The 24536-nt window shown below is 35.4% G+C and overlaps 1 protein-coding gene across 1 annotated transcript in view; it reads right to left on the reverse strand.

Annotated features, from left to right (window-relative positions):
- Positions 1-6171: 6171 nt before the first annotated feature.
- LOC115219291 (PRADC1-like protein) overlaps positions 6172-24536 on the reverse strand; it is a 59007-nt gene continuing 40642 nt past the window's right edge. Inside the window, exons 2-5 of the mRNA XM_036509201.1 lie at positions 14906-15095; positions 12930-13039; positions 10929-11096; positions 6172-6633 (exon numbers count right to left, since the gene is read on the reverse strand). Of these exons, the coding sequence (XP_036365094.1) occupies positions 6516-6633; positions 10929-11096; positions 12930-13039; positions 14906-15095 (586 nt within the window). The 3' untranslated portion in view covers positions 6172-6515. The remainder of the gene's footprint in view (positions 6634-10928; positions 11097-12929; positions 13040-14905; positions 15096-24536) is intronic.

Consider the following 24536-nt stretch of genomic DNA (forward strand, 5'->3'; position numbering starts at 1 on the left):
GTCCAAAGATGCGGAAGCGATACCATTCTGTTTTTGGTGAGAAACTCATGAATGAAGAGATCTCAGTGACAGGGTGCATTGTCGTTATGAAGAATTCAATTCTTTGTGTTCAAGAGATTCAGTTGCTTTTGCTAAATGTTCTCCCTCAAATGCTTCAAAAACATCACAGTAGAACTGTCGATTGAGGATCTGGCTCTGGGGAATGAATTCTTGATGCACAATAAAGCAGATGTCACAAAAATCTATGAGCATTCTCTTGATTGCGCTGAGGCTCTGTCATGCTTTCTTCAATTGTGGAGATGAAGGGTTCTTCCATTGTGATGACTGCTGTATTGTCTCAGGGTTGTACCTGTAGACCTAACTCTCATCACCAGTGATAATTCTCAACATGAAGGATGGGTCGTCAGTGGCACACTGATCGAGATCTTTCTGCTCAGTCGTCAGCAGGTGGGGGACAAATTTGACGGACATGTCACATGTTCAATTCAGACATTAGGATTGTCTGTACAGACCCATATGACAAACCAACAACATCAGTAATGTCATCGATTGTCCTCCAATGATCTTCATGCACAAGCTGAGGAATCACCACATATTTTCAAGGGTGACACTCATGGCAGACCTTCCAGACTGCTCATCATCTACCAGGAATGTTCTTCCATATTTGAAGAGCCCATGCCACTTGAAACATTGTTTTGTTGTCGTAAGCTTGCTGAAGCATGCTCAATGTCTTTGTAACAGACTTCCCCAGTTTAATGCTCTTTGTTCCAACTTCTGCCAATGACAAAATCACAGACTACAGCACACATGAGATTACAAAACAAAAACACATGTTTTAAAACTTACAAAGCAAACACAGTGATGTCAGTCAGCACACTGTCTCATGAAGATCAACCTCAATCAGGCAGACCTAAATTTGTGAACCATTTGACTGTAAGAAAGGCTCTCAAAAGTGATCTGAAGCTGAAAATGACTGCACTCACAAAGAACAACAACTTCTTGGTGGCCATGGTGTCCAGGGCCATCAAGGAGGAGGGTGGCAAGAGCTTAAGGTGTGTGGAAAAGCCTCTGCTCATCAACCATTTATGAGAATAATGTCGGGAGTGCTGTTGTTGCCTTCTCAATGTCTTGACTGTCATGGTAATCGAATTCTCATTTTTCTGATGAAAAACCTTCAGAGTTAATCGGTTGTTTACAAGTAGAACAACTGCATGGTCAGCTTTGGCCAGGATGTCTCCAAGGTTTGTTATGTGTTTATGACCAAGCACCTGGCCTCCATGATGATGTTAGGCATTGTGGGCTCAAATGGTGGGAAGATGTTGCTGGTGTGGTTCATAGCCAGTTACAGGCTCACTGCGGCTGACTACAGGGATATCTTGGGTACGAAAGTCCTGTTCTGGGTGAGAAAGATCACAAAGAAGGCTGACTACATCTTTCAGCAGGACAGTGCCCCAGTCCAATTGGCCAAGGCTGTGCAAGAGTGGTTAGGGTCAAACATGAACCTCTGGTCAAAGGTCTTTTGGCTGCTGCAGTTGCCCATCCCCAACTCCCTTGACTATAATGTGTGGGTGCATGTTGAGGGCAAGGTCTGTCAACTGCCTGTGGGCCAACATGAGAAAGGACTTCCTTCGTAATGTGTGTGTGGCCTTCAGGTCTCGCCTGGAGCATGTGCTCACTGCCGAGGGCAGTCACGTTGATTAATAGTGATATTTAAACATATATTTGTAAGTTAAAACAATAAAAACATGTCTAGCTGCATCAAAACTATCTTTGTGTCCTTTGTTGAGAGCATTGTAACGAGTGTAACAGGATTTTCGCAAAGCCAAGTTTATATACAAGTGTGTGCATGTGTGTGTGTGTGTGTGCATGTGTGGGTGTTTCCCACCACTGCTTAACAACTGGTGTTGGTGTCTTTACATCCCTATTTGGTAAACAGACCAATAGAATAAATATCAGGTGTTAAAGCAAATTAGTTCTCATGTTGATTTATTTGACAAAAATTCTTCAAGGTGATTCCCCAGCTGGGGCACAGCCAAATGGCTGAAACAAGTAAAGGAAGAGATGTGTATAACAATGTGCATATATATAAGACAGCAGGATTGCTTTCTATTAAGGCTGGAACATGAGCAATTTTGTCTTTGTTGTTCTGCTATAGTTATTCCTAATTTCCAGCTGCTATTTTTTGGTAGTTTTAAAGAGACTGACTCACAGTCTTGTACAGAAAAGCAAAAAAATAATGGCATATACATTTTGGTAAAAGTCCATTTAACAATTATATATATACACCTCTCTGCATATGATCTACATCTAACATTACACTGTTCATTACAAAATAATAGCATATTTTTTCATCATTTACCAAGTTTTATATGACAAGGAAAGGTCAATTTGTCAGAAAAAGCAAAAGAAAATCACTACATCAGATCTAAAAGGCTCTCAAACAAACTGAAAAATCCAGCAGAGGAAGATTTGATTTGGTTTTTCTCAAATGAGAAACACTTCCATCAAGATCAAAAAAGTTAACAGAAGAAATGACAGATGGTTATGTGCAGACCCTTCTTAAGTTCCAAGTGTTATGCATACAAAATTTCCTGCAACTATCATGGTTTTAAGGGTTGTCAGCAATGAAGTGCCTCCTTACTTCTTTCCACAAGGCTTTAGAGTTAACTCTGCTGCCTACATTGAGGTCCTGGGAATAATTGTTAAGTCCTGGATAGACAGTGTATGCAATGGAAGGCCATATGGGTTCCAGTAAGTCTCTGCACTCTCATACATGGCTCTAGTAACACAGGGATGGTTGGCTGAAAATTTTCATGATCACATAACCCCTAACATTTGGCCTCTTAATTCCTCATATCCCAATCCATTGGACTATTACATGCGGAGTGTTGTTGAAAGAGAGGTCAATGAACACGCCCATAACACCAACGATCCTTTGAAAACTGCCATAGTCAGAGTAATGTCCAAAATGAACCAGGATCACTTGATTCGAGCATGTAGATGATTTAGATCTCATATAGAAGCAGTTGTTGAAGCTGAAGGTGGCTTTATTGAATAACATTATAGAAAAGAAGGTTTATTTTTATCCTCATATGATATTTTTATAAATAAAGTTATCTGCCATTATATATCTGCTTTTTATAAACATAAATCTGTCCTCAAATATCTTATGCACCCTGTATATATATATATATAATATATTAAAAAAAAATATATATATATATATATATAATATATATATATATATTATATATATATGTATATATATATAGTTAATCCAAACAAAAAGCACAAAAAAACACAACAACGCAAGGACGTGGAACAAATATAGTATTATTGGACGCTCAGAAAAGAAGGAAAGAAGAAGGGTAATAGTATAGTAAATAGTATATATATATATGTATATATATATATATATGTATATATATATATATATATATATATATATATATATATATATATATATATATGTATGTATATATATATATATATATATATGTATATAATATATATATATGTATATATATATATATATATATATATACCAATTAAGGACTGAACACGAAAAGGTGGACAGTCAACATGCTAGATATAGACGTCAAATCGCCATTCTCCACAAGGATTATGTTCTCAAATAAAAATAAAATTCAGCACGACCTAAAGCAATGGATGAGACAAAAGAAAAATACTAAGTGGAATAATTACCTACGTACTGCAGTTTCAGCTATTAATATCACAAGGATATCTGTAGCTTCATCAGCGTAGTTTGTTATGAGCATAATATGCTGTACTAGATGAAAAACGGTACCAGAGTCCCGCATGCAAAAAGTACAACCTATTACGTTCGGATGTATCTTTCGAATGCCTCTACTTTTGGCGAGCTGATAATCGAAAAACTAGCCTGCAGCCAATAATTAGCAGCAGTCAATTTATCGGTTTGAGAACATATATTTCATATTTAAAAATTAAGGGTAGAAATTGATATTAGTCAATTAAAACCAGTGGTCTAGCACATAAAAAGAATCCGAAGATTAAAATATTTTATATACCAATTAAGGACTGAACACGAAAAGGTGGACAGTCAACATGCTAGATATAGACGTCAAATCGCCATTCTCCACAAGGATTATGTTCTCAAATAAAAATAAAATTCAGCACGACCTAAAGCAATGGATGAGACAAAAGAAAAATACTAAGTGGAATAATTACCTACGTACTGCAGTTTCAGCTATTAATATCACAAGGATATCTGTAGCTTCATCAGCGTAGTTTGTTATGAGCATAATATGCTGTACTAGATATATATATATGTATATATATATATATATATATATATATATATACATATACATATATATATATATATATACTATTACTATTTTACTTGTTTCAGTCATTTGACTGTGGCCATACTGGAGCACCGCCTTTAGTCGAGCAAATCGACCCCAGGACTTATTCTTTGTAAGCCTAGTACTTATTCTATCGGTCGCTTTTGCTGAACTGCTAAGTTAGGGTGACGTAAATACACCAGCATTGGTTGTCAAGCGATGTTGGGGGACAAACACAGACACACAAATATATACACACACACACACACACATATATATACATATATACGACGGGCTTCTTTCAGTTTCCGTCTACCAAATCCACTCACAAGGCTCTGGTCAAACTGAGGCTATAGTAGAAGACACTTGCCCAAGGTGCCATGCAGTCAGACTGAACAAGCTACTTACCACACAGCCACTCATACGCCTATATATATATATTTATATATACATATACAGGGTGCGGTGAATATATTGTCGTCTAAATTACACAAAAATTAAAGTAACACTGACATTTCATTTTTACAGATAGATTTACCAAAATTACATAAAAATATCTTGAAATACTAAAGAGTAAGTTTATTCAATAAAATCACCATTGGTTTCAACCACAGCTTCCAGACGACTTTGGAATCTTCTGCAACTCTTCTGGACAGTCTCCTTGTTTAAGTTGGTGAATGCTGCCATAATCCTTGCCTTCAGTTCATCTTTGATATAACAAGGAGTTTTTTTTGGGGGGTCTCTCACTCAACTGTGCCCCACACATAATAATCAAGGGGGTTGCAGCCTGGGGAGTTAGCCAGATGTTAGGGGTGATATGGTTGCAGAAATTGTCTGACAACCATGACTGGGTTCTCTTACTTGTGTAGCATTGTGCAGAGTCCTGTTGCCAGACATAGGGTCTTCTAGCAGTCCCCCTCTTGACCCTGGGCAGCACTACTTCCTCCAGGCACTTGATGTAGGCCTCCGTGTTGAGTCTGAAGCCATGTGGGAAGATGAATGGAGGCATAACATCGCCATCACTAGTGATCACTCCAAGCACCATCATGTTGAGTGGAGGTTTGATTTTTATCACTCTCGGTACATGTTTTGAGGATACGGCTAGACAATGGTTGTTCTATGTGTTCACCATCTGATCCTGGTAGTGGGCATTTTTTTGGTTTATGATAAAAATGGATATTTTTTATATCAAAAATCTCAAACAGATTTCTGTATTTTTTACCGTAAGATATCAATAGAGGACAAGAAGACATTTTAATTTTATATTTAATTTAATTTCATTTTAATTTTATAGTTAATTTTGAACATGAATTGTCTCTTGCAGCCAAATTAAACTGAATTATAAATATCAAAAGTAAATAGAATGCGTTCAAGAAGATTCTTCTACATTTTACAGGAAAGGTGCAAAAATGGTGCAATGAAAGTGTTGCAGATAGGAAAGAAACCCCAGTAATTTGAGAAAATGGAAATAAAGTCATAAAGATGTTCATTGCTGTTCATATCATCTCTCATTAATTGAGTGGATGAGTGGAAAGTTTCCAACAAACAAAACGGGGCGGAAAAAGAGTTTTCCAATAAAGAAACACATCACAACATACATGTATATATATGCATATATATTTAAATGTGTGTGTGTGTGTGTATATATATATATAATATATATATATATATATATATATATATATATATATGTATGTATATGCTTTTGACAGCTGGCACCTCATGTCTAGTTATTCAAATTTTGACGTTCCTGATCAACTTATATGTATATGTATGTATATATATATATATAATATATATATATATATATATATATATATATATATATATATATATGTATGTGTGTGTGTATGTATGTGTGTGTGTATGTATGTGTGCGTGTGTGTATATCTTCTGTCTTTATGCTAGTAAAAATGGTAAAATATTATCCCTTCATATATTTTGCCAAACACATACACAAGCACCCACTTTACTGGAAGGAAATAACTTGACATAAGAGACAGCAGCAATTATCTTGAATAATAAGAAAAATAAGAAAATTTACAAAAGAAAAACAAAAAAAAAATTTTGCTTTCAGTATTTAACCATTCTTCTTCTCAGTCAGATATTTAGAAATATTGCAGGATTCTGTATCATATTGGCAGAAGATATTTTTGCCACTAAGAGGATAAAAAGTCCTTGGTTGAATCACCATATTGTCCAAGGTGGGAAGTGAAGTTGATCTACAGGAACTCGGCTGATATTCACTGGGATGTTTATGATGCCAAAGTGGTACCATCGTCTTAACGTCTCACTTATCATCCACCTGTATGATAATAATAATAATAATAATAATATAATAATAATAATAATAATAATAATATAATAATAAACAAAGTAGCACCAACAATTATAAAATACATAGGACACTCTATGAATAAATGACAAGCAGTGCTATAGCTCCAAACAAAAGAGGGACTCATGAAAACCAAAGCCATCCTCATTAGAAGAGGAATATTCCAGGAAGACACCCTCTCTCCACTCCTTTTCTGCTTGGCACTGTCACCTCTATCTGATATGCTAAATAGAACTGGATGCGGATATAAATGTTACGGCAAAACAATCAGCCACCTTTTATATATGGATGACCTAAAACTATACGCTACAAATGACAAACAGCTGGGAAACACTACTAAAGACAGTTCATGGATTCACCAAAGAAATAGATATGAAATTTGGATTAGAAAAATGCACCAAAGTAACCATGAAAAGAGGAAAACTAGTTAAGAGTAGCAACATCACACTAGATAAAACCAATGAAATAAAAGAATTAGACCAAAGCCAAACTTACAAATACTTAGGAATCCATGAACTAGATAAGACACAACACACACAAATGAAATAGAAAATAAAAAAAGAATATTATAGATGAGTTAGACCAATACTAAAAACAGAGCTCAATGCTAAAAACAAGATAATAGGTATTAACACTTTAGCCGTCCCAGTTATAAGTTACAGCTACAATATCCTTAACTGGACACTAAATGAACTGACCAAAATAGATAGGAAAACAAGAAAAATAATGACAGGATCTAGGATGCATCACCCAAAATCTGACATAGAAAGGCTATATATACAATGTATAGAAGGTGGTAGAGGCCTTATACAGCTGGAAAACTACTATAAAATAACCACCATAGGACTGCAAAAATATCTTCTTCAGAAGGAAGGAAAACTGATACAAATAGCAGCAAAACATGAGCCAAACAAAAAACTGTTCTCAATATTTAAGGAAGCTGACAAATACAAACAAGAAATCATACCACCTAACAAATATGAAGAAGAAGAAGAAGAAGAAGAAGAAGAAGAAGAAGAAGAAGAAGAAGAAGAAAAAGAAGAAGAAGCAACAAAAGCTATAAAACAAATGAAATCCAAACTAAAACTAGAACAGCAACGAACCATGATAAAACAATGGCAAGAAAAGCCCCTTTATGGCAAATACTGGACTAAACTAAATGCAAAAGAAATAGACAAAGAAAAATCCCAGCAATGGTTGAGAAGCTCAGGACTCAAAGCAGAGACAGAGGGATTTTTAATTGCAGCACAAGACCAAAGCCTCCCCACCAGAAATTACCAAAAATATGTAATGAAAAGAAATATAACAAGTAACTGCAGAATATGTGGAGATGGACAAGAAACAATAAATCATATTATCTTTGGCTGCCCAGTCCTGGCTAAGAAGGAATATATTCACAGACACGACAGAGTTGGGACCTATATACACTGGAAGCTATGCCAACATTATGGAATAACAACAGAAAAAAGATGGTATTGGCACACACCAGAAAAGGTCACAGAAAACGAGAAAGCAACCATACTCTGGGATATGCCGATACACACAGATAGAGAAATTAAGGCAAACAGACCAGATATGGTTGTCAGAGATCATGAAGAAAAAAATGCTTTCTAATTGATGTATCAATACCAGCAGATGACAACGTATCTCTAAAAGAAATGGAGAAACTTTCAAAATACAAAGACCTGGAAATAGAGGTAACCAGAATGTGGAATCTAAAAACAGAAACAATTCCTATCATAGTAGGTGCATTAGGCATGATAAAAAAATATTCAGACAAATACATAACAAAAACACCAGTACTTACAAACACATATAACATACAGAAAATTGCACTACTAGGCACTGCACACATCCTACGCAGAACACTTTCCATACAATAACCATCAGAGCATCACAACAAATCACAGCACATACCCAAGGCACACAGAGCTGCACTCGGTAGTGAAGTGAAAGCACGCTATAAAAATAAAACTACTGAATAATAATAATAATAATAATAATAATAATAATAATAATAATAATAATAATAAAAAATTTGCTATTGATCTCGTGCAGGATACCCAAACTGAACAACCCGAGGGAAGTACGGCAACTATTGTTGCAAAGAAGGTGAAAATGATGGCAATGAAAAAAGCGCACGAGCAATTGGCTGATAGGTGGGAGGAGAAACCTCTGCACGGCAAATATGTGACCCGCAGCAAACAAGCTGATGTTGACCAGAAGCAAACCCATCAGTGGCTGCGGAGCTCAGGGCTAAAAGCAGAGAGCGAAGGTTTCATCCTGGCTGCTCAAGACCAAAGCCTATCAACCTGGAACTACCAGGCCAATGTGATGAAAAATGGAGCAGACCCAAAATGCCGATTCTGCAACGACATGATTGAAACAGTGGACCACCTAATCTCTGGATGTAAAGTCTTAGCACCAGTGGAGTATAAATTAAGACATGACAGAGTTGGCCAATATCTCCACTGGCTAATAAGTCGGCATTACAATATCAAAACTGCCGACAAGTGGTATAATCACCACCCTGAGGCTGTAACTGAAGGAGAAAATGTAACCATTCTGTGGGACTTTCCAGTACATACAGACCGAACCATCAAGGCCAATAAACCAGATATTGTTGTGAAAGACCAAAACAATAAAGTTTGCTTATTGATCGACATGAGCATCCCCTGTGATCATAATATCTCAGCGAAAGAGTTTGACAAGCTCAGAAAATATAAAGACCTACTCATTGAAATTGAGAAAATGTGGCATCTCAAGGCGGTTACAATACCAGTGATCGTAGGAGCACTAGGAATGATCAAGAAGGGAACCGAAAATTATATGAGAATGATCCCTGGCTTACCATCCCTGCAAGAAGTGCAAAAGATTGTCTTAACTGGTACATCACACGTATTGAGAAGAGCATTGTCGATGTGAGAACTGTTGCTGCTCATGCATTTTAATTTAACTTTAAAAAAAAAAAAAAAAAAAATGAACGAACTACTGAGTTTGGTTTAATGGCCTACCAATATACACTATGAGTTTCTTTGCCCTAGGAGTCGGGAAGACACTCGGCAAGAAATGGAAGAAAATTTGAAAGAAGAAAAAAAAAATAATAATAATAATAATAATAGTAATAAAAGTAATTATAGTAACACTGATATTTAATAATAATAATGATAATAATATAATAATAATTTTGTCTTGTTATAAAAGTTGGGCTTCAGCAAATATTCTACTCAATACCACAGATTTGTTTGTCAGTTGTTTGACCATAACCAGTTGAAGGTGTCCCTTAGTGGCTGACGATATGTGCATCTCTGATCATAAGCAGAAGTAGTGGGGGAGCATCATAGCTGTGTGTTGAAAGGAATTCTTGGAGGTTTGGATAATTCACCTTTGGAAATATGGGTGTTTCATTCTTTGTCCTTAAACAACCCTTATTCAAGGACCTTTTGAGTGGGATGGGCTACTCAACATGAAGAAAATTCTAACTGGACCCCACTTGCAAGGTTATATGCTGTTTATCCTGATATGGGATCACCATGTTGTACACATATGGTTGTGATGCATGTGCCTAGTGTACCTTTATCAGATGAGCAGTCATGATGGGTATACTGGGCTTCATATATTTTAACTCAGTCTCACATGGATGGCATGCACTACTCTCTCACTCAATAATAATAATAATAATAATAATATTAAATAATAACAATAACAACAACAATAATAATAACAACACCAACAACAATAACAAACTTTTCTATTATAGGGGCCAAGAGATCAAGTCTATTACATTGACCACAGTGCTCAACTGGTGCTTATTTCATTGACGCCAAAAGAATGAAAGCAAAGTCAGCCTTGGCAGGAATCTCAACTTAGAATATAATGAAAGATGAGATGTCATTGAGCATCTTGTCCAATGTGCTAATGATGTTGAAAGCTCATTGCCTTAATAACGAGAAACAGAAAAAGATAAACACACATTCCATGAATTTCTTCCAGACAATTATTATTTTCTGTCAAGAAATGTCTTACTTCATAGAATGTTTAACTAATATATCACAAGTTATGTCATGCTGTCAATTTCTGAAAAGAGTGAAATAATGCTATACATGGTTACCATTGACTGGAAATTTTGAGAGTTTCATAATAGGTAACCAACAAAAAAAAAGCAAAAGATTAAATATGTGAATTCTTTACATCATTTTCCTTATAATTCATTAATGTTACATCATAATGACAAATAAAAGAAATAACTAAAGATAATAGCTTACCCATCTTTTCCAAGCATGAAGAAAACTGGGATGTCAATGATGTGACTAGAGCCGTCGTGTATCATGTTGAAATATTCACTGTCGTTGTTGGAATCACTGTCTGTGATTAATACAGCAATAGCTCCTGCCTGTTCAGCATGAAAGCTTTTGGTAACAAATGTGCATTTCCTATAAAAGAGACACACGGCAATAATTTTGACACTAAATTTAGAATAATTAACTGAACAATTTAAGGAATTAACTATACTTTTTATGTATGTATGCATGCATGCAAATATGCAGATTTGTTTTATTTTATGCATGTCTTCTCATACCTATAGTTGGATGTCTAGACATGCTCATATATATTTAACCCTTAAGTGTTTAAACCGGCCCTATCCGGCCAAAATATTCTACCTGTTTTATGTTCAAACTAGTCAGATATGGTCATTCATAGCTATTTTATTGTGTCATTTTAAAAATAAACAATCACATCATTGAAATCTCAAAGCCATGAAATGATGCAAGATTAATTTTACATGGTGTGAATACATAAGCTTTACATTTGACAGAATAATCTGAATGCTAAAGGGTTAAATGATAAACTTCTGGAAAGTTTTATAAGTTTTTAGAGCTCAAATGATGGCATGGATCTGTAGTCTTCATATCAGCTGTCCTGTTTATGACTTCCATCTGCTCCTTGTAGTGGGGCCCTGCTATGCAAGTTCCAAGGTTTTGAGGAGTGTGGCCCCAAGTCTTAGCTATTCTTGTATCCCAGGTCTACTCTGACCCAGAGTACTAGCACCTGTTAGGGTCCCAGCAATGAGTCAATTAGCACGGACCCCCAACTACTTAGAACTTTCTTCCAGGAAATGGTAAATTCATATTAAAAAAATAACCTGATGGGCAGTTGGTTTCTGGTTGTCTCAGCCTCTGTTGTGTTGAAAACAAATTCATGCACAGAAATTTCCTGGACCCTCAGAACATTTGCACAGACTTATTGCATTTAAGAAACGGTCTTATTCAGTCAAAAGTTGACTTCCTCTATATGTATGTATGTGTGTGTATGTGTGTCTGTATGTGTATGTGTGTGTATGTAGGTATGTATGTATGTATATATGTGTATGTATATATACATGTATGTGTGTGTGTCTGTATGTGTATCTGTGTGTGTGTGTATGTATGTATGTATGTATGTATGTATGTATGTATGTATGTATGTATGTATGTATGTATGTATGTATCTGTGTGTGTGTGTGTGTTTATGGATGGATAGATTGATCCAGATGTGTATATATATGTATCTATCTTTTGTCTGTTATTTTTTTACATATTTCAGTCATTCACAAACTGTAAATCAGAGGACAAAATATTATGTATTTTGTTATTTCATCTTAAGTTCTCACTTCAAATCCCACCAGAGTCAACTTTCAATGTCTTTCTCTCGGGGCAATCATGGGCCACATGCAACCCACAGAACTTTCTATATGGCATACCTAACCAAAAAATGACCTCAAAATATTTTCTAGTAGTGTGGCCTACCTATTGATGCGCCATGTCCCATGTGACCCACTTATGGAAAAAAGGTTGCCCATGCCTGCTGTAGGGGGTCAGTAGAATAAGGATCTGTGTAACTGAAATATCTCAGAAATAGTATAGTTTATCTTAATATTTTTACATATTTATTTTCATACTTACCTTCGGCAGAGCGGTACAAATTTTTGTGACATTTGGACCTCTATTTAAATGATTCAGCACAATTTTTGTTATTTCTTGACGAAAAAATACATGGCTTCCGTGGTGTCAACACACATACAGAATACACATACATATAATGAATGTCAATCAACACAAACACATGTTTGCTGTCTGTTACATATACACACACATAGTCGATATATTTTTTGTTAAAGTGTTTTAATAAATGATAGCAAACATCATTTGCTCTGGAATTCCATACAAAATTCTGTCTATAAACCAATAGAAACTTTCTAAATTTTAAACCAAAATAGTCCACCTTACCCTTGCTTCAGAAGAACAACTGCTCCATCAACAACATGTTTATTAAGAAGAGGACTGCACCCTAAGTAAGGTTCTGCGACAACTAAATTCACTCTGTGGTATATGTGTCTCTGCAAAATAACAAGTTTGAACGGTTATGCATCCATGTCTGTACACATACACTTTGTATACATGACGGCCTGTCTATTATTATGCATATATGACGCACACACAGACACACATGTTAACACATAAATAAAATCTTCTCTTAAACATTCTACCGGTTGTCTCTCTCTTGTCCTTCTGGCACTAATACTCATTCATACTTTTCGCATTTATTGTAATCAACCGTGCGATGTATTAAAGGAGCCATTCATTGTCACCTCTCCTTCGCACAGTCATTCTACATATATATATATATAAATGGAACAAAAACGCAATAGAGGACAATAAAAACATTCAGACAGATAGACGATACAAAGGTAGACAAGAAAAACAACAATGAGAAGGACAGCCAAAAAAAAAAGACGGATCATTCGTGGCCTTCTTTCTTCAGTCAAGTACCAGATGTCATGACAATTTCAGACAGATATAAGTGGAGAGTAATGTAAAAACATTACAGAGGATATATTGTAAATAATTAAAATTATTTATGAATATATCAATGGCCAAACATGTTATCATAAGTATAAAGAAGAAAAACATCTATAATTATGACAAGTCACAATTATAACTAAGAGGGTTAAAAAACCCTTACATGTAAGGATCTTTTAAGCCTCTTTGTTATAATTGTGACTTGTTCATAATTAAAAACGTTTTTCTTCTGTATATATATATATGTATATATATATATATATATATATATATATATATATATATATATATATATATATATATCCAGCTGTAGAAACTTTGCCAGATCAGATTGCCAGCCCTCAGTCAAACTGTCCAACCCATGCCAGGATGAAAAGTGGACATTAAACGATGATGATGATGATAACACACACACACACACACACACACACACTCACACACACACACACACACACACACACACATATGATAGGTTTCTTTCAGTTTCCATCTACCAAATCCACTCACAAGGCTTTGGTGTGCCCGAGACTATAGCAGAAGACACTTGCTCAAAGTGGAAACATAATGCATGGAAACATGAACCTGGAAACATAAGCACATGGCTTCAAGATGTGATTGTTTCTTTTTAAAATGACATTGTGAGGTGGGCATGAAAGGCAAGATCTGGCTGGTTTGACCATAAAACAGGGAGAATATTTTCGCCTGATGTGGCTGGTTTAAATGCTAAAGGGCTAAACACAAAAATCTCATTGTGATATTTCTCTGGGACAAAATATTACAAACCAGTGCTGTTTCATGCTTGTACACACATTATAAAGGTTATACACGCTGCTATTTTAAACTATATTTGTTTAATTGTTTCTTACTTGATTGATGAATGACACAGAGCTCAAGGTTTCAGCCTTAAGTCATTGATCAGCCTCTGCTCATTCTTCATCATCATCAGCATCATCATCATCATCATTGTTTAACATCCTTCTGCCATGCTGGCAGGGATTGGACCGTTTGAAAGGAGCCGGCCTGGTAGGAGCCGACCAGGTAGGATCCTGCACCAGACTTCTGTGTCTGTTTCGGCAGGGTTTTTATGGCTGGCTGCCCTTTCAAACACCTTTCTATCACATCTTCCCCATACTGATTTCAAATGTTGGCACAAGGCCAGCAATTTAAAGGGAGAAAGTAAGTCAATTACATTGACCCCAGTGCACAACTGGTACTCATTTTATTAATCCAGAAAGGATGAAAGGCAAAGTCGACCTTGGTGGGATTTGAACTCAGAACATAAAGATAGATGAAATGCCACTAAGCATTTTGCCTGGTGTGCTAACAATTCTGCCAGCTCGCCGCCTTACAAATATCCCCATATTAATTAAACAAAAATAATGGAATGATGAGAATTGACTTACAAAGGAAGTCCCAAAATTCTCTGCTGTTCTTATTTTATATATGTATGAGATTTCCTCTGGAATGAGAATTTCAAAATATTGGTAACTGGTGGAAGCAGATGCAATTCCATGTTGATAGACTGCAACAAAGAAATGAAAAGGGTAAGTGTTTAGAATAAGGGAGAAGAAATACAAAAAACAGCAAGAAATACATAAAAACAACACAAAACGTTTTGATGATCACTGCCATAACAAACTAAATGGCCAACAGAAACAAAAGCATATATCATCATCATCATCATCATCGCCATCCTCATCACAGATGTCATCATCATCGTCATCATTGTTGTCATCATCAAAACCTCAACCAGACAGCCATTTCTGCACCTATAAAAGCACATTATATGTATGTATGGTGCAGACATGGTTATGCGGTTGAGAGGCTTGCTTCCCAGCCATATGGTCGCAGGTTCACTCCCACTCTGCAGCATATTGAACAAGAGTCTTCTACTATAGCCATGGGCTGACCAAAAGCCTTGTGAGTGAATTTAGTAGATGGAAACTGGAAGTAACTCAGCATATATATATTGGTAAAGCATGATTTTTCGATTGGTGAAGCCTGACCTTCAAATGTTGGGCCTCACAGAAGCAATGACGAAAGACCGAAACCTCTGGAGATATGCTGTGACTGCGAAGACCTGGCAAATAAAGTGAGTTCACAGCTGTATCCTACACCAGTTTCACATAACCAGCCTCAGCCCATTCAAAAGTACCTTGGATATCATAGGGCAACCTGCTGTACTTGAGGAGACCTATTGAATCAAGTACATCAACATCAAAATGAAAATCAAATGGAAATTGTAGTTGTGACCCCTATGCTGGTGGCACATGAAAAGCACCATCCAATCATGGCCGTTTCCAGCCTTCTCTGACCCCTGTGCCGGTGGCACATAAAAAGCACTCACTACACTCATGGAGCGGTTGGCATTAGGAAGGGCATCCAGCTGTAGAAACATTGCCAGATCAGATTGGAGCCTGGCTTCCCAGATGCCAGTTGAACTGTCCAACCCATGCTAGCATGGAAAATGGACATTAAAGGATGATGATGATGATATACATATTAAATATGTTTACAAGAAATGTTTTGAATATGCAAATAAAGTTTCTATTCCATTATGCCAGCCACCATCTAATGACCCTGACTAGTGAACCAGGTTGCATTGAGCTGTACCGATATAATGTAGGATAAATATACTAATAATAACAATAATCCTTGGATGGAATTTATAAACCTTTAATGCATCATTACATGCATTTCCACAATCTCTTAAGATCTCTATCCGTATTCCTAGGAATTGTGGTTTTAATTCCCAGACAGGACAATGCATTGTGATCTTGAGCAAAACACTTCATTTCACCTTGCCTCTGTGATCACTTCAACACCTGATGTATGGAGCTCCATGCTCCTCTACTGGCAAAGGTTGATTTGATGGAGGCAGTGAGTTTATGTGCAGCACAAACATCAAAGCACTGTAAACAAATCGTATCTGCAGGTTGTTCACAAAGAAATTGCAGAACAGTCTTTCTCAGACTATGAGGAACTACCAAGAGGATAAATTCTCAGTAGAACCACAGATGCTCTGAAGCTGAATGTAAACCAGTATGTTCTAAATGTTAAGTCTTCCTTAGAAGTGATTTATCACTTCCACCTTAGCGAAGGCGGAGGTATTGTTTCCAGTTATGTTTGTTTATTTGTTTGTTGATTGTGGACAAAGATATCTCAAGAACCACTGAATAGATTCAGATGAAACTTCCAGGTATGTTTGGCCTCATGACTGGCACAAACTGATTAGATTTTGGGATCAATCCAGTACCAGACAAGGATTCTGGATTATTTTTCCTGTTTTTTACTTCATTTTTGAGAGCAGTTGGGTTCATTTTTAGTATTCTCATTTGTGAGAGCAGTCGAGTTTATTTCAGATATTCTCATTTTAAAAATCCCCTCTGTCTAATCGTTGAGAGGACATTGGTGTCGCCTTGGCAGAGGTTTGCACTCTCTGAGTGCTCCTGTTGTTATTCTATATTTCTATTGCATGTTACATCGCTTTTTCTGATTTTTGTAACATATTAGTAGCTTTCATATTTTCCTGATAAAGATCAGAAATTCCAGTTGGTTTATTTCTCGGTTAATAAATTCTGGTTCAGTTGATTGCGATAACTAATACATCTCACATATGTGTGGGTGTAGTGAAGAACTTTATTTGCAACCATGTGCTTTTGGGTTTGACCCCATTGTGCGGTATCTTGCATAAGAGTCTTTCTGCTCTAGATTCAGGTTGGCCAATACCTTGTGAGGAGAACAGAAATAAATCATGAAGAAGCTCATTGAATATGTAAAGATTATCATCATCATCATCATCATCAGTGTTCTAACTTCCATTTTCCATGCTTGCGTGGGTCAATCAGAATTTGTTGAGGAAGATTTCCTAAGGCCAGATGTCTTTCCTGTTGCCAACTCTCACTTGTCCCCACGCATGATAATTTCACCCCCCACTCTCATCCAATATGTTTTCATGAAAGACTGAGAATGATAATGTTTACGCAATGGTGTGTAACATTATGCAATATTAAGAAAAGGAAACACACATACACAAATACAAATACACACACAAACCCATGCACACACATATATTTACAATGGGCTTCTTTCAGTTTCTGTCTAACAGATCCACTCACAAGCCTTTGGTCAGCCCAGGGCTATAGTAGAAGACACTTGCCCAAAGTGACACACTTTAGAATTGAACCAGAAACCATGTGGTTGGGAAGTGAACTTCTCAATCACACAGCTATGCTTGCAGCTGTGTGTGTGTGTGTATTAGATATAGATATAGATTTTTGGAAAACATATGTATGTACACACATTTCACATTTTTACATTTGTTTCTCAATCCCTTCATGGGTTAGATGAGTATAAGTGTGTGAGTAGATGTATGTGTTATGTGTGCATGCATACGTGTGAGTGCATGTGCAAGACTAAAGAGGAAATTCAAGACTACAAACTAAAACCTTGAACTGATAGATCTCAAAGCAAAGATGGTAAAGACTAAAGTTTTAATTTGCAAGACACAAGACGGAATCAGGTAAAAATAGACAGAAGACAACTAGGCAGAAATTCCATACAGTGAACCCATTATAAACTATAGGTACACATGAGGTATCACAGGATCACCATGTCAGCATATCCCACAGGTGTCATTAGACAGGTATGTGTGCTGACAGGAAAAGTAGGCTTCATAAATAATAGACGCACAGAAGCAGTGATGGATTTACTTATAGGCTTAACAGGCCCAAGCCTAGCGCCACATAATCTAGGGAGCCTCCAGTCAAGATGTTTAATGTTTATAAAGCTCTTAAGGAGGGTTTTTGCAAGTGGAATAGCTTAGGGTCTCTCTTCATCTAAATCTGGTACATCATGGAAATAGTAAAATTATTACATGAGATAGATTCCTTCAATTGCTTGGAAGGCTCTTTAGCAAATGTTAGCTTTTGCTATCTTGGCGACCTAATTAGCAGTGGAGACTTGGTGTTCTGACTTAATTAGCAGTGGGCGTAGGTGTTCTGAAGGCATTGTAGCCAGAGCAAGTATAGTATGGGAAAGTTCAGGATGTTATTTCTGTTAAAGAGCACATTGTATGATGCCTTTGTTTCTTTGCTATTTTTGTATTTAAATGTTATAATTTAAACGAGATACTGGTTTTGAATATAGAGGATTTTGTGAAGATGGGAATGAAATGAGGCAAGCATACCTTGTTAGACATATAATGAACAATGAAAGACAAATGAGAAAGAAAAAAAACTGGAAAGAGAGGTAATCAAGTTTAGAGTTCAGGGGAGAGAACTGTTCTGATATGATCACGTGATATGTGTGTGGGAGCCGTCAGTTGTATAATAAATTTATTGAGTGCTCCAAGTGGAAGTGGGAGAGCAAAGAAAAGAGAGGGAGGCCAAAGAAGACTGGTCTCAAACGGCTGAACCTCATAGATGAGGTGACAATAGACCAGAACTTGAAGCAAAGTGTTATGCTGGAGGGCATCCACCTAAGCATGGAAAAACAAGCATAAAAAATTATGTTGGAGGTGAATAAAGATTCAGACACGTAATATCAACATTTGTGGGGTCTTTCCCAACTATCATGTTCATATTAAGACTCTATATACCACTCCTTACCATCTGCAAATAGCACTTTTCATTTGGCAATCATCATTCATTCATGTCATTCATCTGCATCAGTTGTCTCTCTTCAACAAATAAGTTGGTGTCTTTGATGTTTTCCAAGAAATATCACAACACTCTTTCATTCTCTTTCTTTCTCAAGTTATTGTCGTAACTTCCAGTGCAAATTAAGTCCCCTTACGTTATCAAAAATACGTTTACTTCTCTTGTGACCCATCTAAGCTATTCACGGACATGATCTTCAATCTGGCTCCAAAGCTCACGCCCATGCAACTGGTAAATCTAAATCCCCAAATCCTTGTCTGCATGCCTCTGATTACACTGTGCATATTGTACATTCATTATTACATACAAGGCTTTTAGGTGGAAAGCTAGTAGAATCATTTGTGCATTGGACCAAGATGCTTAGTGACATTTCTTTTGGCTCTTCATGTTCTGAGTTCAAACACAGCTGTCAGCTTTGCCTGTCATCTTTTTGGGGTTGATAAAATAAATCCCAGTTGAGTACTTGAATTGATGTAACCAACTAACCACATCCCCTAAAATTTCAGGCCTTCTGCCAAAATTTGAAAGTATTTTTGCAGTTAAGGGAGTGAGCTAACAGAATCAATAGATTTACAGAAAAAAATGCTTTGCAGTATTATTTCTGGTTCTTTACATCCTGAGTTCAAATCCTGCCATGGTCAACTTTGCTTTTCTTCAATGAAACAGCTATCAGATGAGGCTTGGGACAGATGTAATAAATAAGCTCTCCTTGCCCTAAGACTGTGCCAAAATTTCTTGCCATTATTACACATAAAGCAGTGAGCAGAAAGAATTAATAGATCTTCAGAATAAATGCTCAGCAGTATTTCTTTTTCACTTTTTACATTCTGAGTTCAAATCCTGCCAAAGTCAGTTTTACTTTTTATCCTTCAAAGATTGATAAATTAAGTACCTGTCAAATACTGGTGTCCATGGTATTGACTTTCCCCTTTCCCTCATAAGTGCTGGCCTTGTGCTTAAATCAGAAATTATTATTATTATTATTACACTGGAGTGCACATAATTGATTTTATTCTGATTCAAGTCCAACATATCAAGCAAAGCTATTTCCTGTTATTTGTTATTAATACTTTACTCTTTCCCATTTTGACCTTTAAATGGTTCACTTCGTAGAATATTCTTCTACTTTCTGAATATTTTTTTCTGCTGTTTTTCTGAAATTCTACAATGAAAGCCATGTCTTCAGTGAAGACATTTTTTGGAAAAAAAAATAAAATAAAAAAAGGAAAAAAATCAAAATTTGTTGTTGTTTTTGTCCTGCTAGAATATAAAGACAATATTTTTAGAGATATCAGACTATATCAATATTATATTGATATCGTATTTGTGTATTGGTTTCAGTCATATACAAATTCAGTATACAAATATTGGTTTCATATCATATTTTCCAGCATAAAAATCCAATTTTTCAACCCAAAATTGTCTTCATTCACTGTCCATACCTCAAATCATAAGGCGGCAAGCTGGCAGAATCGTTAGCGTGCCAGGCAAAATGCTTAGTGGTATTTCGTCTGCTGCTACGTTCTGAGTTCAAATTCTGCTGAGGTCGACTTTGCCTTTCATCCTTTTGGGGTCGATTAAATAAGTTTCGCTCATAAACACACACATCGCCCGGTCTGAGATTCGAACCCATGGTCCCTCGACTGCAAGTCCGCTACTCTAACCACTAGGCCATGTGCCTCCACATTAGTGATAGAGGCAGTATAAATAGCAAAAGTTAATAATTGAAGCATTTACTTTCCGCACCAGATATAAGCATCGGAATGACCCTTGGGTAATTGAGGAAACAACAACTTGAAAGAATCTGATTTTGATTGGAAGACTAAGATTCATTTACTGTCTCTATGGCATCTCTCTCAGTTTGACTGAAGAAATTTTCACAGGCATGAAGCCAACAGCTTGCAGGTTGTGTTTTAATGGTTATCATGAAATCAACTAAACATACACTTATACTGGTTTTGAAAGTAAGCTCCTCAATTATCTCCAACTAAAAACGGATGTGGTGTTAGAACACAAAATACTGTCAAAGGGACTTGTGGTGCATATGAACCCTTATGTTTATATTGCTGTTGTCCAGGGACAACCTAGCGCTAAATAGCAATGACACTGAAACGGATGAATTTCTTCAAGCTGGCCAGTCTTTGACACTATATTAAAGATTCTTGACCTTTTCTTAACTCAGTACTTCCTTACACCAAATGCACCAAGCCTCCTTATGAGAGGTCGTCTCATAAGGACATATGATGCATTTGGTCCTTAAGAGATCCTCAGCATTCCAACAATACATTCATGTTAAATTGGATATAAAGATTGCCTTTTGATATACATATATATATATAATATATATATATATATATATATATATATATATGGAGATGTACTTGTATAGCAAGTTACCTGATCTGAGATCATGTACTGAACCAAAAACAAAAACGATTGCAGCCTGGAGGCAGCACGGAATTTTGTCAGTGATTAGTCATGGTCTCAAAGCGATGAAAATATTTTGGCAAATTAAATTTAGATGTTGAAGTGAATCTAACAGTTTTTGTGTGTTTCTTAAATGGCTATAAAAACACCTTCCACGCTGCAATTGTGTTTGTATTTATATATGTGGTGATATATATGTGTATGTATATATATATATATATATATGTATATATATATCATGTATATATATATTACATTATAATATATATATACATGTATATTATATATACATGTATATATATATATCATGTATATATATATACATATTATATATATATACCATATACATGTAATATATATACATATATAATATATACATATATACATGTATAATATATACATATATATATAATATATATATAACATATATACATGTATATATATATATACATGTATATTATAATACATATATATTATATATACATATATACATGTATATATATATACATGTATATATATATACATGTATATATATATACATGTATATATATATATACATATATATTACATACATATATAAATACATATATATTATACATACATATATATATACATACATATATATATACATACATATATATATACATATATATATATATATACATATATATATATATACATATATATATATATACATATATATATACAAGGTATCATAAAAGTTGAAGCACCTCAAAGGGCAATCACAAAAAAGATAGATGGCATGACAGGCCTCGACTATTGGGGTCGGCTAGAAAAGCTAAAACTCTATTCTCTCCAACGTCGTCGTGAGCGCTACATCATCTGCATGATGTGGAAAATATTCCATCAGCATTGCCCAAATGATGTTGGCATCACCTTTAAGGTACATCCAAGGCTTGGGCCCCGTGCCATCCGCCCAAAACAAAAATCGCACTCTCATCTCATAACAACAATACGGCACAATTATTCCCACACTCAATTGGCCCCGCTCTCTTTAACATTACACAAAACACATTAAAACAGAAACTGACCCTATAGGGTTCAAGAAGTCTTTGGACAGATTCCTTCAAGAAATCCGGATAAACCCCCTACACCTGGATATGTCTCTGTAAACAATAACTCTCTACTTGAGTGGGCCATAGTGCCCAAATTCTGACTTGAAAGACTTCACCAGGTGGTGCTATTAAGTTAGACATGGCCTGGGCCAATAATGGCCGAACCTATCAAAGTATCAAAGTATCAAAGTATATATACATACATATATATATATATATACATACATATATATATATATATATGTTATATATACATATATACATATATATATATATACATATAATATATATACATATAATATATATACATATATATACATACATATATATATATACATATATATATTACATATATATATATATACAATATATATAATATATATATATACATATATATATATAATATATATATACATATATATATATATAATATATATATATTATATAGATATACATATATATATATACATATATATTATACATATATATATATATACATATATATATATATACATATATATATATATACATATATATATATATATATATATATATATATATATATATATTATATTGATTGATTGATTGATTGATTGATTCTAGTTTCAGCTTATGAGCTGTGGCCATGCTGGGGCACCGCCATTTGGTGTTGCTACTTGGTTTCACTTCATGAAGGCTTTCTAGCAGCTGCTATTTGGTGCATGAGAGAGTTCGATGCAGCTGCCCTCGTCTGCCCCTCCTGCCGTGAAGTTGGTTCATCTGGGACACCTGACAGGAAGAGATCCAGCTTCATTTTAAAGACATCTGTATCCACCCCGTCCAGGTCTCTTAGTTTCTTCGGGAGGATATTGAAGAGCTGTGGGCCTCGGAAGCCCAGGCTATCACAGAAACTTGTCCTACATCTTGATGGCAAGTTTGGAGTCCTAGGCACCACGCAGTGGCGCCCAGTCCTGGCATTTGCGTAACTCTCGATGCCAAAGTTCAGGACACTTCCGTCCAGGATCTTCCAGATGTATATTATGGCATATCTTTCCCGCCTACGCTCCAGGGAATATAATTTTAATTTCTTGAGACTTTCCCAGTAGCTTACATTCTGCATAGAGGCTATCTTCTGCATAGAGGCTATATAATATATATATATATATATATATATATATATATATACATACATATATATATATATATACATACTTTAATTGTTCCACGTCCTGCATTGCTGTGTTTTTTTCTCTCTTTTTTTCTGTGTTTCTGTTTTGGATTAACTTTATATATATATATAGATATATATATATATATATATATATATATACAAACACATACACACACACATATAATATATATATATATATATGTATATATATATATATATAAAAAGTTTGTTTGGTAAAGCACGTGGGTGAATATATAAGAAAATAGTAAAGGGTGGAAAAAACGACAGAAGGCTTAAAATTTAAAAATATATATATTTGTGTCAAAATGTCTGGAGAATATTGGAAAAATTTTTTTTCCTTTCCTTAAAATGACATAATTTTAAAATTTTTAAATAAATTACCGGTTTCGCGTGTAGCTTTTCAAATTTCTTGTGACGTTATGTTTATATTGCATGGAGTCCTAGGCACCATGCAGTGGCGCCCAGTTCTGGCATTTGCGTAACTCTCGATGCCAAAGTTCAGGACACTTCCCTCCAGGATCTTCCAGATGTATATTATGGCATATCTTTCCCGCCTACGCTCCAAGGAATATAATTTTAATTTCTTGAGTCTTTCCCAGTAGCTTACATTCTGCATAGAGGCTATCTTCTGCATAGAGGCTTATATATATATATATATATATATATATACATATATAATGTATATATATATATATATATA

This window comes from Octopus sinensis, linkage group LG14 (genome assembly GCF_006345805.1).
Source record: "Octopus sinensis linkage group LG14, ASM634580v1, whole genome shotgun sequence".
Classification (NCBI taxonomy): Eukaryota; Metazoa; Mollusca; class Cephalopoda; order Octopoda; family Octopodidae; genus Octopus; species Octopus sinensis.